Source organism: Euleptes europaea, chromosome 1 (genome assembly GCF_029931775.1).
Source record: "Euleptes europaea isolate rEulEur1 chromosome 1, rEulEur1.hap1, whole genome shotgun sequence".
Classification (NCBI taxonomy): Eukaryota; Metazoa; Chordata; class Lepidosauria; order Squamata; family Sphaerodactylidae; genus Euleptes; species Euleptes europaea.
In genome coordinates this window covers 107,548,819-107,568,994 of record NC_079312.1, presented here as the reverse complement: position 1 = coordinate 107,568,994, position 20,176 = coordinate 107,548,819, and the positions used below count along the sequence as shown (strand labels likewise).

General features: G+C 43.0%; 1 protein-coding gene across 1 annotated transcript in view; it reads right to left on the bottom strand.

Moving 5' to 3' along the window:
- The window catches only part of SLIT3 (slit guidance ligand 3), a 590,119-nt gene that overhangs the window by 187,196 nt on the left and 382,747 nt on the right, over positions 1 to 20,176 (bottom strand). The window contains exons 10-11 of the mRNA XM_056847932.1: positions 8,988 to 9,059; positions 6,650 to 6,721 (exon numbers count right to left, since the gene is read on the bottom strand). Coding sequence (XP_056703910.1) covers positions 6,650 to 6,721; positions 8,988 to 9,059 — 144 coding nt within the window. The remainder of the gene's footprint in view (positions 1 to 6,649; positions 6,722 to 8,987; positions 9,060 to 20,176) is intronic.

Below are 20,176 nucleotides of genomic sequence, written 5' to 3'. Positions count from 1 at the left end.
GAAAGAGTGTTACTAGCCCAAGGTCCCCCAGCTGGCTTCATGTGTAGGAGTGGGGAAACAAATCCAGTTCACCAGATAAGCCTCCACCGCTCATGTGGAGTGGGGAAACAAACCCGGTTCTCCAGATCAGAGTCCACCACTCCAAACCACCACTCTTATCCACTACACCACGCTGGCTCTCCATAAGTCCACCACTCCAAACCAACGCTCTTAACCACTACACCACGCTGGCTCTCCATAAAAAGACAGTACACTCCCTTGGTCAACTCAGCTGATTCTTAGTATGGTGATTCTGCTGTCCTAGAACCTGTGTTATTGGTGCACTGGGTTTAGGGGGAAAGGATTAAAAAGTGCATGGTAGGTGATTGACAACCACTGGATATGATGGCAAGCCTTTCCGAATCCAGTGTCTGATAATATTTTGCTACGCCAGTGCTTTCGAGCAACCTATTCCATTATTTGGAAATAGTTAAGATTCCACTTCTTCTTAAGAATAACATAATCTAAAAGCAGCAATTCAGCCTTCAAAAGGATTTGGAATGCAAGATACGCAAGAAAAATTAAGCAAATGCTTAACAGCCCTGCAAATCTAAAAGCTTCAGGAACGTTGAGTAATAGCTGTTCTGGATATCAGAAACCCCGACTAACAAAAGGTATTTCCAGCATAACAACTCAAATTATTAAAAGTAATTTTTTTTAATTACAGCCATGGTCTTACTAACATATTAATTCAACAGCATTCCTCCCCCACCTCTGACAACATACCTCCCTCCAATGATAACACACCCTTATTATGCGATGATGTAAATGGCAATGGCATTGCCAAATACTAAGCTTGGTTATCTAAGCTAATCTAACCTTTAAAAATGGGTTGCGAGCCTGCGTCTGAAGGGAAAAGAATTTCGGACCTGAAATAAATTCTCTCAACACTGAGCAAAAGGTGACTGCCTTGACACATCGCATGAAATGTCTCCAGACAGTCTGGAAAAGGTCTTCTAAGCTCCAGCACAGCCAAGTTAAATGTGTGGAAAGCCTACTGGCAACCAGAAGTCTTATATATCAGGTACTGTGTACAAGAAGATTATGAGTCCCTTGAGGCCAGTAATATATCTCTCTTTGGTGATACTGCTATAGTCTATCTTGAGCCCACAGAATAGGGTGAGCTATAAATATAATACATAATAAGAAGCAGATGCTAATTTCTTACTCAATGATTACTCATTCCGATATTCAAGCTAGTGGCCCCACTGAATTAAATGAAATTTAATTTTAGTTTAGTTAGGCCCACAGAGGAGCTAAAGGAGAAGTTATAGAATATAGAGTCATTCTGGCTCCCAACACCCTTCAGCTGCCATGAAAAAAGCAAATGACCCTTCCCTTGCTCAAAGATAAACAAAATGAAGTGAGAATGGGCTTCACAAAGAAGCAGCCTAATTCAGTACATTTTTTTAAAGCTTTAGTATGCGTTCATGCCTAGCATTTAACACATTTATGACTACCCCAACACCAGCAAGCTGAGAACTACATGTCTGCTGAAGCTGGAGGGTGAGAGATTCAAAACAGAAAAAAGGAAGCATTTATTCATACAACACATGGTTAAATTTTGGAACTTCCTGCCCCAGGATGTGGTGATGGCTGCCAACTTGGAAGGCTTTAAGAGGGGAGTGGACATGTTCATGGATGATAGGGCTATCCATGGCTATCAGTCAAAATGAATACTAGTCATGATGCATACTTATTCTGTCTAGTAACAGAGGAACATGCCTATTATATTAGGTGCTGTGAAACATAGGCAGCAGTAACTCCAATACAGAGTTGCTCCAGTCTAACCCTGTTTAAATCAGTTTGCATAGGAATGCATTGTAAGTCACTGGAACAAAGATCTGAGAACAGTTTTTGTACCTTAGAAAGGTACAGCATGAACTGGAATAGAGTTACCCTCCCAAAAATTTGGGGAAAATGTAATGTGTTAAAAAAAGTTGGATGCTTCTCAACAGTCAATTTAACGCATACATTTATAAAAAAAATAGTAGAAAGTTCTTTGGCATATGTAGTTTGGAATACATTGTTTGGCATACTTGGGATTTTTTTTAAAGTAAGTTCCAAGAGGTATACATATGCTATTTGCTGGTTGTAACACTGCACTACAGCCTAGTATCACAGGATGCTGTGAAGTGCTTTTTACTTACGTTGGCACATGAGCATACGCCTTAGCTGGATTTCAAAATTGTGTTTTAAACACAGCAAAGGTTAAAATGAGTAATTTCTGTTCACCAAAGGCAAAATATTAGAATGCAAATGAAAGAAAATCACTCAGATGCATGTGTGGCATTCTCAGTTATACACATTATGTGGGCAGTCCATAGGCCTTGCAGCTTATTTGATGGCAAGAGGACATGCAGAAAGAACTGGGAACTGGTCTTCAATAGGTGACCTGTAAATAAGGATGCCCCGTGGCGCAGAGTGGTAAGCTGCAGTACTGCAGTCAAAGCTCTGCTCACAACCTGAGTTCGATCCCAACGGAAGTTGGTTTCAGGTAGCCGGCTCAAGGTTGACTCAGCCTCCCACGCCGCTTTAGTCGGGGCGCGAGACTTACGCTGCCGCGGTGATCGGCGGCGGAACTGGAAGTCAGGAATGACCCGGTGCTGGCACAGGGGACCTTTACCTTTTTAAAATAATGATGAATGAACATGCTTCTGGACCTAACTCCAAAATCATGTTGATACTATATTTATGTTAGTTCTGAGAACTCCATTAATTATCACTTTAGATACCACCCCTTGATCTTTTTTCAAGTTACTGGCTTCTCAAAGCCTCTGTTTCAAAGAATTAAAAGTCTGGCTGTTTATAAGCTGTTGAAATAAAACTGCATGTTTCTTACATCTTTCAACATGAATTCCCTCTCCCCACCAAGATGTGCAATTTTACTGGATTATTAAATATTTAACCATGGTATAGTGGGTAAGGTTAGGGCTGTTGAAAAAAAAATTCGGTAAAATTCAGATTCGGCAAAATTCTGCTAGTTTTGATTCAGGAAATGCCAAAGTCCAAACTCCCCCGATTCGGATCTGTGGAATTCGGCACTAAGTTCGGAGTTCGGGAAAAATTTGGCCGAATAAAGTCATTAAAAACACATTCATGCCTTTCCGCAGCTCCGGGGGGGGGGGCATGTTCGGAGGTAGAGGTCCCAAACTTTCAGTGTAGCTTGAGGGGACCCTTCTTGCAAGAACACTCAGGTTTGGTTAAGATTGGGTCAGGGCCCCCCGAGTTATGGGGTCCAGAAGGGGGTCCCCCCATCTGCCCATTGGAATAAAGCCATTAAAAACACATTCACGGCTTTCCACGGCTCCGGGTGGGGACATTTTTGGAGGTAGAGGTCCCAACCTTTCCGTGTAGCTTGAGGGGACTCTTCTTGCAAGAACCCCCAATTTTTGTGAAGATTGGGTCAGGCCCCCCCGAGATATGGGGCCTGGAAGGGGTCCCCTCCAATCTGCCCATTGCAATAAAGCCATTACAAACACATTTGCGGCTTTCCACGGCTACGGGGGGCATTATTTGAGGTAGAGGTCCCACACTTTCAGTGTAGCTTTAGGGGACCCTTCTTGCAAGAAACCCCAGGTTTTGTGAAGATTGGGTCAGGGGTCCCCAAGATATGGGGCCCGGAAGGGGTCTCCCATCTGCCCATTGCAATAAAGCCATTACAAACACATTTGCGACTTTCCGGGGCTCCGGGGGGGCATTTTTGGAGGTAGATGTCCCACAGTTTCAGTGTAGCTTGAGGGGACCCTTCTTGCAAGAACCCCCAAGTTTTGTGAAGATTGGGTCAGGGGCCGACGTGTTATGGGGCCCGAAAGGGGTCCCCCCATCTGCCCATTGGAATAAAGCCATTAAAAGGGATGTCCTAAAACGAATGACAAGTCAGCCCATTGGAAGCAGTGGGAGAGGCTGCCCAGCCCATTGAAGATAATGGGAGAGGGGAATGTCGGTTGACTTGCATTGACTCCACTGAAATACATTACAGGGGATGTACTAAAACAAATGACAGGATAGCCCATTCGAAACAACAGGAGCGGCTGCACAGCCCAATGAAAACAATAGGAACCATCCAGAGAGAGACTCACTGACCCACAGTTAACTCCACACGAAGTTGGCAACCGGTGAAAACAGTAGAAAGCACAGTTCCACACAGAGGCAATCAAGCCCACCCCCCAGCAGAACAGGTAAACCCACCCCCCTTTGGCTTTCCCCCTCACACATACTCACACACACAGACTCTCCCCTCCCCCACATACACACACACAGGAAAAAAAATTATAGAGAATTATAGAGAAAAGCCCTCAAATGGGTCTTACTGTGGATGTATTCTTCGCTTCCATCAGGAGCAGGGACTGAGAGTCAGGACTCAGGAGTAATCCAATACGATTCTAGCAGACTCACACACACATACTTCTCTGGCCATTTATGCACGGGAGGTTTTGCCTTGGATTTGCCGCTCTCTAGATGCACATTAAGGATTGCCTGCTCCCATTCATTCCAATGGGTGGATGGGGGGACCCCATAACTCGGGATTAATTGCCTTTTAGTCAGACCCCCGGGCCGGGGTAATGGTACGGCCCAACTGCCAAGGCAACCAGACCCCCGGGCCGGGGTAATGGTACGGCCCAACGCGAATGTGTTTTTAAAGGCTGTATTCCAATGGGCAGATGGGTGGGGGGACCCCTTCCGGCCCCATAATTCGGGACCCCCTGACCCTATCTTCACAAAACCTGGGGGTTCTTGCAAGAAGGGTCCCCTCAAGCTACACTGAAAGTGTGGGACCTCTACCTCCAAAAATGCCCCCCCCTGGAGCCGCAGAATGCCACGAATGTGTTTGTAATGGTTTTATTGCAATGGGCAGATGGGGGGACCCCTTCAGAGCCCCATAACTCGAGACCCCCTGACCGAATCTTCACAAAACTTGGGGGTTCTTGCAAGAAGGGTCCCCTCAAGCTACACTGAAAGTTTGGGACCTCTACCTCCAAAAATGCCCCCCCTGGAGCCGCGGAATGCCACGAATGTGTTTGTAATGGTTTTATTGCAATGGGCAGATGGGGGGACCCCTTCCGAGCCCCATAACTCAAGACCCCCTGACCGAATCTTCTCAAAACTTGGGGGTTCTTGCAAGGGTCCCCTCAAGCTACACTGAAAGTTTGGGACCTCTACCTCCAAACATGCCTTCCAGAGCTGCGGAAAGGCACGAATGTGCACACGCACCCTCTCCACGAAGATCTCTCTCACACACAAACAGACACTCTCTCTTTCTCTCCCCGGGCCGCGCAGCAGCTGGGCTCACACACTCAATCGCGACTGATTGGCCAGAAGACCCGGCTTGGCCACCATTGGCCGCGGGAGAATGCTGCTAGTTGCTTACTAACTGACGGTTATGCTGCTGATTCGGAGCCCCAAATTTGCCGAATTTATTCAGCGATCGCCCCGAACTCACCGAATTCGGCTCATCGTTTTCCCGCCTTTTTTTGAATTCGGTTCCATTCGAACTGAAAACCGTCGAATCGGGGGAAATTCGGCTGTTTTTCGGTTTGGGACAAACCCAATCGACAAACCCTAGTGAAGGTGTTGGAGTAGGACTTGGAAACCCAGATTCAAATCCCCAGTCTGCCATGGAAACTTGCTGGGTGACCTTGGGCCAGTCACACACTCTCAGCCTTAACCCTGGCAAGTATTTGGACGGGAAACATCCATGGAATACCAAGAGCATGAGACAGGCAATGGCAACCCACCTCTTAACGTCTCTTGCCTTGAAAACCCTATGGGGTCACCAAAAGTCAGCTGTGACTTGAGGGCAATAAAATCTTATTAGAAAAAGCAATATACTAGGCATTTAGTGACCAGGGTTCCAGGGAACTAAGACAGAGTTCCTCAACTAGGCACCTGTGAGTGCGATGGTGCTCACCAACACCTTTCCTGGCACCTGCTAACTGTTCTTAGGAAATGAGTGGGGCCAAGTGGGGCTCTTGCCCAGCAGGACTTTTGATCTGATTAGCTGTGCGACTGCCACCATACATGCTGGTTTTATTCTCTTTCACACTCCTCTTTCCCAGTGTATTTTTTTAAATTACCTCTCTTCTTCCCTGCACTTGGGCTTTGTGTGTGTGTATGTGGCTCTACTTCCTATGACAGCAATTTTGTTGCTGGCTCAACCACCCGTAGCAGCCATTTTGTGGTTGTGCCCACCACCCCGTGCCAGTATTTCAAAGGTATTTGGAACCCCTGATCTAAGCACATAATATACAGATTAAATTTAAAAAATACATGGGACCTTAGCCTTCATTTGGCAAGATATTCTCAACAAACAGTTATGTTTTCTGCAGTGAATATCAGTACAGCATTCAATGAAAGAAAAACTCTGTGCTCAGGTTTTCAAGGGCTGAATAACTAACTTTCATACGGTGCTCATCAATAAAGAATCTAGAGTTACATAAACAGTGTCATCTTCAAGTCTGTCTAATCCATTTCCAATTTTAGAAAGATTAGGGTCCTTACTCAAGGTGACCAATACACAGAGAAAAGGAAAGCATCACAAACCCAACATTCGATCTATTATTTTTTGGATTCTCTCCAAATCTCCCATTCAAGGTTACCCTCTACTTACAGCGAGGTGAGAGATTTCAGGCCCTGAAAAGCATCTGATGCAATATCCGATATTTGATTCTTGCTGATATCACTGTAAAGACATACAATGGAAGAAAGCAAGGTACTGATGAAAACACAATTTACTACTAAGCCCTAAGCATTTTTAAATGAATTATCTGTAGATAACAGTAACAGTCTAGCCTTGCTTAAAGTTTTTAATCCTGTGAACACAAGACGCTTTTTCAATGAAAAGATAGCAAATATTGTAGCACAGTCACCAACAGTCATTGGGGGGGGGGCAATGTCCTTTCACACTGGGCCAGGATGTGTAAAATAAAGAGATAATATTTAGGCAAAAGAATGATATAATTGGTTTTCCCCATCTCTAAATTAAGCCATCTTCTCCCTTATCTGAATTTTTATAAGTTTCTCCTCACTTGGACCTGTAATATCATATGTTCCTTATCTCTTCTGACTTTATCATGTGACAGACAGACGTATATGAATGGAGCAAAAAAATCACAAGCAAAGAAAAGGACTCTGTTATATATATATAACAAAGCTAAATTCTGGGATCTAATTAGAACACTTCCCTCTGTAAATTGGGGTTTCAACATTATCCAATGTAAAAGCATTCTTTTTGTTCTGTTTTGGACTTGATTCCCCACATACTTGAAAGTTTTAAAAGGAAGAATTTTTGGAAGGAAAACCTTTGAAATCTCTTTACCAAACAAGAAATCTTTACTACCTATGATTAGACACTGACATTAACAACCAAGGTTCTTGACATAAAATTAATGCAGGCTGAACATTCCTTATCTAGAAATCCAATATCCCAAATGATCCAAAATCCAAAACCTTTTTGAGCTCCCACAAAGGGTAATAAAATGGCACGTGTGCAGACTGGTTGCACCAATGGCAAGTTCCCCACAATGCCCCACATGCAGAAAATTATTAAAGATACTGTATAAAATTACTTCAGGCTACGTGTATAGGTTGTATATAAAATATAAATTAATTTCATGTTTAAATTTGGGTTCCATCACCAAGATATCTCATATGCAAATATTCCAAAATCCAAAAAAATACAAAATTTGAAACACTTCTGGTCTTAAGCATTTTGGATAAGGGATACTCAGCCTGGATTATTCTGTAGTTTTTACACTGTTACAATAGTTCTGTGGCAAAGCATCACATGCGATTGACAAAGGCTCTGAGCATCCTTAAAATCAGACTTACCATATTCTTAGTATTTTATACTTTCGTTTCTATAAATTAAAGTGCTTTTTCCTGTTTTTAAGGTAAGAAAAACTGATCTCAATAATTGCTATCGCTATTGGTATGTAATTGCTTTACAATAACATTTTGCTGTGGTGAAAATGCAAGACACAAGTAACATTATTTGTCTTGCTGGGTTCATTCTATCTCTTTAAAGGCTCAGTGGGTTAACTTGGAAGATAATAACTCCCAACAGGCTTCTGTTAACAATAGCAGATATTCTTGGATGCTGTGTATGCTCATCAATAAGATGAACTGAGCTATCCTAAGCAATCTTATTCCTCAACAGTGATTCTCTAAATTAAAACATTACAAGATTTAACCAGATTGGAAGTTTCAAATAGGGATAGGAGAACTGAAGGCCTTTGAGCCAGACTCCATAGGTCTTTTTTTCATCTTAAATGATGTGATACTCCAGAATACTGAAAGAAGCTTCTTTTGACTATGTCCTCCATTTTACACACACACACACACACACACACACACACACACACACACACACACACACACACACACACACACATTTAGCACTGTGACTTCTGGAATCTTTTACATTTCCAGCAACTACGTATTGCTTTCAAACTAAATGAACATTAGCAGGCCTCCTAATGAAGTTATTCAACTTTTCTGAATGTAAGCACAGCCGTGTTTTGCTTTCTGTTACCATTCACAAAAATGCAGAGTAATTATATTGAAGTTGCTGAGCATTTCCCAGACCAATAATGACGCTCACATTAAAAAGACCCACTATATTGACTTAGAAATTAAAACTATTTTCTGTCATTGATAATAAACATCCCATTACCACATTTGGAAAATTACTCTTATGCAAGCACTCTCCCTTGCTATAAGCCAGTTGTTTAAAATTAAGTTATCATTAAGAAGGAACAAATACAGTAGGCCTTTCCTCTAAGAAACCATGCTAAGGAAAACTACTGAGTACAGTCACTTCATAAGATAAAAGACACTCTAGATGTTATTAATGGCATAATGTTCATGCACTGTTAAACACATTGCTCTAAATCCTACAAAAAGTTAGGAAATATTATCTGATATATTAGAACACTTAACGTACTTACATTCTTTTAAGTTTCTTATACTGAGAGAAAGCCCCAGGGGGGATGTTTCTGATAGAGTTCTGTTCCAAGCGGCTATAAAAAGAATGAGAAATGTTAATTTCAAGTTTGGAAAGAAACAGGGATAATCTTTATTACTTATGTTAAAATTTATCAGGGACCAAGTTTAAGTAAAAGCCCTCTTAAAGCAACACACACACACACACAAATAAAAATATTGTTACAAAGTCATTTTAAAATCCCCACAGAATCCTAAGCAAATTTTCAAAAAATCACCTGCAGGCTAAAATATGAGGGGAGGGAACTACCTCTGGATGAACAGAAGTGCACAGTTCACATTAGATTCTCGTACTATATTGAGTGTTTTATACTGGCCTATGGCTGTAAGAATAATAAAAAAAATTAGATTCTCTGTTCTCCCTATCAATAAAAGGTCGCTAGAATGTTGCTAGAATGTGCGCAACAAAACAAAATATGACAGAGGAGCCCAAGATGGTTCTAGGATTTTACCACAAACAAGAATGTTCCTTAATGTATTCAACAGCCTTTTATAAACTACCCGGAAGGGGTTAGGTGTAAGTAAGCTGTACATCAGGATTCTGAAGGGATGTCCTTGGAGGAACTTTCCAGCCCTGCAATTCTGTGATTTGTTTCATTCTGCTAGGAAACAGCTTCTTTGCCCTTTGGGAGTTTTATTTTTTAAGGCTTCAACAACTGTTCAGGTCAAAGGACAAGAGCAATTTCCTTCACTCTCTCTAATAAAACAGCAAAGCCTGGAAAGACTGTGGAACAGCTTGATGGGAGTCAAAGATATTTTTTTGAACATCATGTGGCATTAGAAGCAAGTCCCTATCTGCTCTGGCTTTGTTTTTTGCTTTTTATAAAGACACTTAGCACAACAACTGATAACAGGGAGGGGGAGATGCACTTAAAGGTGACAAATGATCTTCTAGTAAAGAACAGACTCCTGGAATCCTGTCCTAATCAATCACAAGGTACAGCACATTTTGTCACCATTGCAGTTGGCACACATACAATTCACAAATATGGTGTGAAAACATGAAGTATGTACATTAAAAAGAGTAGCTACTACAGATTTTCCAAAGCCACATCCCAATATTGGGGGTAACGAGCCGTAGCACTTTAGGTTGCGACTACCTCTTTCCATTTGTTCAAAGGAATTCTCTGCACAGATCATTGTTTAGCATCAAATTAACAGAGTCCACAAATAGAAGAATGATGCTCTATTACGGTTCTGCTCTGTGATACGCTCTGTGTGTCCGACATCCCCAATGCACTAGGCACCCATGAGGAAGACCACAGCCCAGGCAAAGACTACAAGTTTCTGAACAAGACTGTGCTACTATGGGTCATTCATTCATTCATTTTCTTCATTCATATCCCACCTTTCTTCCCAGTGGAGATTCAAAGAGGCTGTCCTCTTATCCTTTTAATCCTTACATCAATTTTGTGAGGTAGGTTAGGCTGAAAGTGCATGACTGGCCCAAGGTCACCCATGGCAGAGTGGGGATTTGAACATAGGTCTCCCAGATCTTAGTATATTTGTTTACTTCATTTATATCCAGCCTTCCTCTCCAATGGGGGCCTGAAGTGTCTTATATCATTATGTCTCCATTTTATCCTCACAACTGTTGACTGGAGTAGGTGGTAGGGGCCATATCACTCTAGTCTTGTTCCATCTACACTGGCTCCCAATTCGCTTCCCAATTTGCTTCAAGGCACTGGTACTGACCTTTAAAGCTCAATACAGCTTGGGGCCAACATACCTTAAGGATCTCTTTCTCCCCTATGAACCTACCCCTTTACTTCATTCGTCTTCAGAAGCCCTGCTTCAGGCTAGGTGAGTGGCAACCCATGAAAAAGCTTTCTCAGTCATGGCACCAAAAATGTGGAACTCCCTCCCCAGGGAGATTTGTTTTTTGTTTGGCGTACTTCCCCCATAACTGTTATGGGCCCTGGTTTTGAAGAAGAACAAGAGTTGGTTTTTTATACCCTGTGTTTCTCTACCTTAAAGAGTCTCAAAGCGGCTTACAATCACCTTCGCTTCCTCTCACCACAACAGGCACCTTGTAAGGTAGGTGAGGCTGCATGTTTATGTGTTTTTATTGAATTATTTTATATATTATTTTAATGCTGTTTTAATGTTCAAATGTTTTCACGATTTCATGTTCACTGAATGGAGGCCTTAATTGGGTGGAAAGGTGGCATAAAATGTTTTAAATAAACATCCCACCCCCCCACCCCCCAAAAAAAACCTGTGAGGTAGGTTAGGCTGAGAGTGACTGGTCCAAAGTCATCCAACAAACCTCCATAACAGAGTGGGGATTTGAACCTATGTCTTCCAGATCCTAGTCCAACAGTATAACCACTATACCACACTGGTTTTGTGTGCAGAGTACCAAAGTATTTGGTGACGAATAACATTTGGTACCAGAAGAGGATTACAGATTTTAAAGTTTATGCATTAATTAAAAACCTAATCATGAAGCATGCTTGTGATGGAACGAAAAATTAGAGAGACAAGAAGTGAGTTTGAGCCATGCTGTTATATTCATCAAACCATAAATGACTACTTGACAAGCTATTATGATTTCATATACATTGTAATTCTGTCTTTAATTTTACATTTTGTTAATTGATTAATGGAAGACAGAAAATCAATTAACAGTCATACAGTTGTAAAGTTGTTCAGCTTACTGGCACCTTGAGGGTATAAGAACAATAAACCTTTTCCTTCATTTTTTTTTGTCAAGTCATAGCCGACTTATGGCAACCTCTTAGGGTTTTCAGGGCAAGAGATGTTAAGAGATGGTTTGCCAGTGCTTGCCTTCGCGTCATGACCCTGGTATTCCTTGGAGGTCTCCCATCCAAATACTAGGCAGGGTCAGGGTTGAGAGTGTTTGACTGGCCCAAGGTCACCCAGAAAGCTTCCAAGGTGCAAGTGGGGATTTGAACCTGGGTTTCCCAGGTCCTAGTCTGACACCTTAAGCACTACACCACTTTGGTTCTCTTCTACTTATATCACAGCCTAAATATTTCATGATGAAACAATTCTATATTTATAATACATTGGGTAAACATACTGGTTACTATAAAATTGTTGCATGCTATTTTGTCACATAAAGTACATATTTCTTTGCATATCAAATTAATACTTGTTTCATAAATCTTAATAAGCATTCATATAATTTTCTTGATATTTCATACATGGTTAAATTAAACTTAAAACAGCTTTGACTTAAAAAAAAAGATTTAACTTCAGATTTTTTTATGATGAACTATAGTACATATCCTGAACACATTCTGTGATTTACAGTACCATCCTAACCAAAGTTAAACCTTTCTAAGTATAAACAGAGTGTAACACTATTAGCACCCCTTTATAATACTGAAGCCTAAAATGCAGGCTCTTATCCCCAAGTGAGGCTGGCTGAGTAGGACAGTACAGGTCCCAAGTTCCCTTTTGCTGAAGAGCAGCACAGGCACCAGAAGTGGGGTTACAGTAAAGCGTTAAGGTTGGGCAGTCTCAGGATTGGCACAGTCATTCCATGAGAAGATTCCCACAAACACAGTGGAAGAAATTGGATAGATAAATGGACGTGGTGTAAGAGGAAGGGGTATAATATATTTGATCCTGTCCACAATGCCAGGATTAGGCCCATCTTCCATGCTGCAGTAGCACTGCACTATTTCTCTGGACAAATCACAGAATCCATCTTCTTCCCTGACCCTTTGGAGGAGAAGAATTTGTGTGATGGAGCAGCCAATCATCGCACAGCATCTGGATAATGTAAACCTCAGCAAGGGAACTGAGTTCAGCATACTGAGCTGAAAATAGAGGGAAAGGTTCATGGAAGGATTTGGTGAAGTGGATCTTTCCCAGTCTTCCCCTTTCCCCAGCTGCCTGCTTTTCCCTCTGAAAATCCCTGCAGAGGGTCAGGAAAGCTTCATGAGCTACATGTACCACAGATTAGGGTGCAGTAGCAGTAAGGGGCAATCGTGAAATTGTTTCCTTCTCTCTCTTCTGTTAGCAGCTTGCAGCAGCAGAGAAGGCAGAAGGAGGCAATTTTTCAGATTTCCCCCTTTTCAGTACAGCACCTGTGCTGTTGGGGCATTTGTTTGCTAGGCTCTCCTGACCTTCACAAGGATTTTTAAAGCCTTTCAGAGATTTCTGTTCCCACATCCACCCCTTCATCTCTGGCGCCCTAGGTGACTGCCTTGGCCACTTAGTGGATGGGTGTCCCCTGCCTGGTCTGTGCCATACACAGAGGTATCGTTCTAGATACAGTTATTTATTCAAACATTTTCTATCCCCACTTCTTCATACAGGTATCTTTAGGATTACTTAGTAAAAAAAATTAGCAGTATAAAATAAAACAACACAAACATCCCAAAATCAAAGCCAAAAAAACCCCACAACAGCAATCATGGACAAATTTGGGATGAGTTCAAAGAAAGAAAGGTACAATGGGGCTGAGGTAGCAGATGTCTAATAACAGTACTACTGGATGCATTCAATTTAAGATGGCCACCTATTCTCATTGCTATCTACTAACCTCTATCCAATAACAAAACTTTCTGCATCCGACTCAAAGTGAGTCTTCAGACTACATCTAATATTAATAAATCTATACTTAAAATATACCAGTGAACCAGATATTCCTAGAACATAAGAAAGGGGAAAATCTACACAAATAGCTGTCAAGTACAATAATAACTCCCACTAAAAAACAACTCACATGCAATTTACAGTGATTAGAGTTTGCATGCCCATTGAGCCTGAGAGTGGCAAATATATTCTACAATGAGAAGAACGTATTTCTACACACAATCGTAATGATTAATAAGAACTGGAAGCTGGGCAGTCATTTTAAAGAAAGAGACAATTATCATTATGACTAGGGAGGGTATACAAGCGAAAGCACTTCACTGTATGTTGCCTTGGTTTCTCAACCAGATTGCCATTTTGCATCTCCTAACAATTTCTTCAGGTCTTTTAAACTGTACAAGGTGCTTTTTCATTCTTGTCTTATAGCTATAAATTTGCACGCCAAGCTCAGATACACTAGCACAGGGTTTTAATAAACATTTAACTTTTCTGGTTAAATTTAGCTGCAAGAGATTCATCGGCTATTTATCTTAACTGTATGCACAGTAGCTTATATCTCCCAAGTAACCACTTTTACAGGTTAATAATATCTGTGGCACTGAGATATCTGGATGTTACCACCTCATCACGCTACTGAAAGTAAGAAGATGATGCTGAGGATAGTGTACTGAAAAAAATTAATCGTAACATGTTAAAGAACAGAGTTTGGTGCAGCAAGATCTGTGGAGGTATTCAAAAGATTCATTAAGTAAACCAAAATATATTTAACAAACAATACAGTAGTCCACAACAAGAAGACGAAGGACAATAGAATGCAGTGCTGAGTTTGGATATGGAAAAATTAGGCCCTGAGGATCCAAACATTGTGGAATTTCATTATACTTTGTACAGGCATAGTCATTCACCTCCTAATTGTAGTGTCATCTCAGAAACTAATCTGGAAGGTGAATGATTATGGTCATTTATGCATGGGTACTTGAACTCATGTTCGCCCCCTGTCTGACTCGGTTGTTCCTTGGAGTTCTGCACATGTTTTCCATCCATTAGAAATGACCTTGCTGCCAACCCTCGCAATGTCCAGGTCTTCCTATTCCTCTGTTAACCTGACTCTTCCATCTGCCCTGAGCTCAGCCTGGCTGAAATCTCCGTGCAGAAGGCAAAACATGGGCCACAGGAAGATTGTATTCTCTCACAGCCAATCACAAAGCAATGTGTAAAGAGGCGGAGATTCAAACACTTCCTCGGGGCTCTTTCTGAGCAAAAGAAAGGTTTTTTAAAACCGAGACTTGGATTTCTCTCCCCAACCCTCTTTGTTTCAGATTGCTCCATTTTTTGTTTTTGGTTCTTAAAATGCCTTTTTTTGCCGGCAATTGGGTTTTGGGGTGGGAAATCTTCTCTCACACTGAGCACTGCGAAGTAAGCCAATTACAAAGCAGTATTTAAAAGGGCAGGATTTGATTTGAGCTTGGAAAGAGCTTGGTGCAGAGATTCCCAACTGGAAAGTGTGGGTCTAGCCAGCAACAAACCTCAGGTAAAACTCCCTTGCATAAATGACCTATGACAGCACAGAAATAGCACAATATCTAGGGATATGGGGATCCAGCCTCAAATACCACAGTGCCCATGAAGTTTGGGAAAACTCATTTTCTTTCAGCCAAATATGTAGTGAGGATAAAATACTGTGCTAAATGTCTAGGGGGAAGGGTGGGATATAAATGTAATAAATATTAATAATAAATTAAAATGCAATAACTAGTAATCAATACTTAAGGCATGGGTGGGGATCATTTTATCCGGCCCGCGGCCCGCCTGCAGAGGGTCCCCTGCCCAGCCCCTCCCTGCTTCAACCCCCAGCAGGCGTGCACGGCCGCCAAGGGCCCCCTGCACAGCCCCTCCCTGCTTCAACCCCCAGCTGGCTGGTGCACACGGTTCCCGCACGGCGACCGAGATCCCCCTGCACGCCCCCTCCCCACTTGAACCACGGCTGGCTGGCGCGCATGCTTCCCGCGTGGCGGCCAAGAGCCCCCTGCACGGCCCCTCCCGGCTTCAATCCCCAGCTGGCTGGCGCGCACGCTTCCCACGCGACTGCCAAGGGCCCCCTACACTGCCCCTACCCGCTCCAACCCCTGTCTGGCTGGCACGCACGCTTCCCGCGTGGCCGCAAAGGGCCCCCTGCACAGCCCACTTGAACCCCCAGCTGGCACACGCTTCCCACGCAGCCACCAAAAGCCCAATGCACGGACCCTCCCCACTTGAACGCCCGGCTGGTGCACGCTCCCCGCGTGGCAGCCAAGAGCCCCCTGCACAACCCCTCCCCGCTTGAACCCCCAGCTGGCTGGTGCGCATGCTTCCCGCGCAGCCGCCGAGAGCCCCCTGCACAGCCCCTCCCCGGCTGGTGCGCCTGAACTGGGGGTCAGTGCTTTTTAGAGTTTGTGGCTCAGTGGCAGAGCATATACTTGAGAGGGGGTGTGGATCAGAGTTAGAGCATCTGCTTGAGAGGGGCTGAGGATCAGAGTTAGAGCATCTGCTTGAGAGGGGCTGAGGATCAGGGATAGAGCATCTGCTTGGCAGGGGCTGTGGTTCAGGGGTAGAGCATCTGCTTGGCAGGGGCTGTGGTTCAGGGGTAGAGCATCTGCTTGAGGGGCTGAGGATCAGAGTTAGAGCATCTGCTTGAGAGGGGCTGAGGATCAGAGTTAGAGCATCTGCTTGAGAGGGGCTGTGGCTCTGGAGTAGAGCATCTGCTTGAGAGGGGCTGTGGCTCAGGGGTAGAGCATCTGCTTGAGAGGGGCTGAGGATCAGAGTTAGAGCATCTGCTTGAGAGGGGCTGTGGCTCAGGGGTAGAGCATCTGCTTGGCAGGGGCTGTGGTTCAGGGGTAGAGCATCTGCTTGGCAGGGGCTGTGGCTCAGTGGCAGAGCATCTGCTTGGCATGACGAAGGTCCCAGGTACAGGATGGACTACCAAATGTGCAGCATCTCTCTCTGTGTACTCTGTGCCCCTCCCCAATCTGGACCCTTCTAAATTCAATCCACGGCATTGCTGGCTCGGGCAAGAAATGAACAGAGGTGAGTTGCCATTGCCTTTCTCTGCATAACGACTCTGGTATTCCTTGGTGGTCTCCTATCCAAGTACTAACTAGGGCTGACCTTGCTTAGCTTTTGAGATCTGATGAGATCAGGCTGGGCCATCCAAGTCAAGTTCCAGGCAGCATGTAAAATTTATCAATAAAAAAAAAAGTGTAGTTCATAGTTTCTCTGGGCCAAAATGGGTAGGCTGCCAATAGGTTAAGATCCTAGACATCTGCAGGACAAACCTACTGACACTTTCCAATGAGTAAGCCCCGCTGACTGCACTGCTAATATATATATGATGTCCAAGATATCCAAATGGCCCTTGGCAAAAAAAAGGTTCCCCACCCCTGACTTAAGGAATAACAATGATGATAATGTTAAACTAAGAGCTATGGTTTCATAATTTTGCATAAGTATCTGTTGACTGAATGTTAGTGCTAAATCAAAAGGCAGCTTGTTTCATGTTGGTTTTCACAGCTCAAAAAATTATCCCATCTCTCTTCCAGCAATTTTGAAACCTGCAAATAGAGCAACCCTGAATTGGCTTTGTGACATTATCGCCATTGTAATGGATGTGGTGTTGTGGATCACAATGCAACCCTCAGTTGGCTGAGGATACTTTATCGGACAAATAGGACAAAAAGAGCCCATGAAAACAACAGGTTATGGCCACACTTTGTTGAGAAAAGGCTAAGAACATAGTAAGTACGGATGGAGGGTGGTAACTTTTCATACCCTTTCATGCAAAAATGTTTTCCTCTGCTCATTCTGAACAGTCCTGTTAAATAATCTCTCTAACAATAGAGGGAAAATATTATCGACACAGATCTTGGTTTCCTTTCTCTTTATTCTACTCTGTGCTAATGATGAACACCTAAATCTTTAATGTACCATGTACCCATCTAATTATATGAGATAATCCCTTACAAACTGACATCACAGCTGTAGCTTCTGTGGGTAAATTGACATGAACAATTTTGACAAGGAAACATTACAAGATTAAATATTACCATCACTGTTCATTAGTTGCCCCTACAAATATGCACCTATACAGTAAAAGAGGGAACCAGCTACAAGTGGTCATATCTGATATGATTTATAGTCAGCTGAAATTTAATTTAATTACTATCATATTGTCATATATAAAAACCCATTTAGTCTACAAAGTATGATCAGAAATAACACTGATTATACCTAAGTAGTAGAGTTTTACAGGCTAAAGTTCAAATGCCAAACAGCAAGGTGCAAAATAACAAACAAACCTTCTCTCTAAGGCCATTTATGCATGGGAGGTTTTGCCTTGGATTTGCCACTCTCAAAACTCTCAAAACTCTCAAAATTCAAAAATAAGCCCCCCACCCCATGCAGAGTTTTGCGAATTTGGATGGGGAAAATATACCTCTAGAGAGCTTCAAATCCAAGGCAAAACCTCCCATGCATAAATGGCCTTAGGCCATTTAAGACCACAGTGTCTTCCTTCCAGCAATTTTGGGAACTCCCAGTAAGAACTAGTACTAGATCTCCCTAAGTGACATTTTGATCTCAGGTTTGCTTCAAGGAGCTCATAATGGTAAATGTGCATCTCCCTTAATTTGTCCTCACAACAACCCTCCAAGGTGGGCGAGGCTAAAAGAGACTGGTCTACAGTAACCAGCTTTATGGCAGAGTCAGGATTTCAGCCTGCATCTCCCAGATCTTAGTCTGATACTCTGCCCACAACACCACACTGGCTCTACTAGTGACCAATATTCTAAGGAAGCTTTGTATCTACATAAGAAACAAAACTCAAGATGAGACTGTGGGCTGTATCAAGGCAGTTTGGCACCCATCTGAAATGTGGTGTTGGAAGACAGTTTTATGGATAACAAAGAGACAAATAAGTGGGTTCTAGATCGAATCATGCCTGAACTCTCCTTAGAAGATAAAATGACCAAACTGGAGCTATCATATTTGGGGGGGGGGGGAGGAAGAAGAAGAAGAGTTGGTTTTTATATCCTGCTTTTTCTCTACCTTTAAGGAATCTCAAAGTGGCTTACAATTGCCTTGCCTTCCCCTCCCCCCAACAGACAGCTTGTGAGGTAGGTAGAGCTGAGAGTTCTGAGAGACTAGCCCAAGGTCACCCAGCAGGCTTCATGTGGAGGAGTAGAGAAACCAACCCAGTTCACTAGATTGGAATCCACCGCTCATGTGGAGGAGTGGGGAATCAAACCCATTTCTCCAGATTAGAGTCTGCTGCTCTTAAACACTACACCATGCTGGCTCTCAAAAAAGACAAGACTCACTGGAAAATGCTACGAAAATTTGAAAGCAGCAGGAAAAGAGGAAGACCCAATATAAGATGGATTGACTCTATAACGGAAGCCACGGCCCTCCGTTTGCAAGACCTGAGCTGAGGTAATTAATTCATACGGTTGCCATAAATTGGAAGCAACTTGTTGGCACTTAACACACACACACAAAACTGCTGGAGCTTGCCTCTGAGCCATCTGGTGCTGGGGCATGTCTGGGAGTTGACAATGGGCATAATAAGCCACGCTCATTCCCTCCAAGTATGTCACCAGCAGCCAGGAGTAAGTGAAGTCCCAGCATTGCTTGAAGCAGATCTGAAGTTGCCCTTGGACCAAGGTGGTAGAGCAACACAAGCCCAAGAAGCATGGGTCTGGGAAGCAACAATGGGTACAAGCTGTGCCTGTTCCCATGCCACTGCTGGCTAGCAACAAGGGGAGTATTATTTGACTGTCGCACCCCAAGTAGATTCTTCAGCTGCTTGGTTGTTAAACTGGCCTGGATGATGGAGTGGCTTGCACAGTAGATTTAGCTCACTCTTCAACATAGTATATCTTAATCTCAGAAATCTTGGAATACAAGAATTTGACATATAAGCCTGGTCCTTCAATGTGTAACACAATACCTGCATGAAGGATGTGTTACATCTCTGCCCTTCATGCATCTAGCAAAGTGGGATCTGGCTCGTGAAATTAGAGAAAGAGGCACAATAAATTTGTTAGTCTTTCAGGTGTCACAGGGAGGGAGAAGGAGGCATGGTATAGACTGATCTTGGAAGCTAAGCAGGGTTGGTTCTTGGATGGGAGCATAAGGGGGAGAAGGAGAAGAGTTGGTTTTTAAATGCCGACTTTCTCTCCCACTTAAGGAAGAATCAACTGGCTTACAATCACCTTCCCTCCCCCTCCCCACAACAGACATTAGAATTTTCTGAAAATTGCAAAAACTATGAAGAAGTCAACAGGTGAATATGTATGCTGGGAAAAACCACATTACATTCACACCAAGAGAACAGCCATGATTTCCTGTCTACTACCCAGTTTAGTTCACTGGGTGCATGCCAATTAAGAAACAGCTATGTAGTGAGGGAGCCTCCAAACATCAAGATAAACAGCTATGATAAAGCAACACTTCTTGCTTCCTTCTATCTCTCAGACGACACGGAAAATCAGAAAGACAATTAGCAATTTGCCTGGGGCAGATAGCAGTT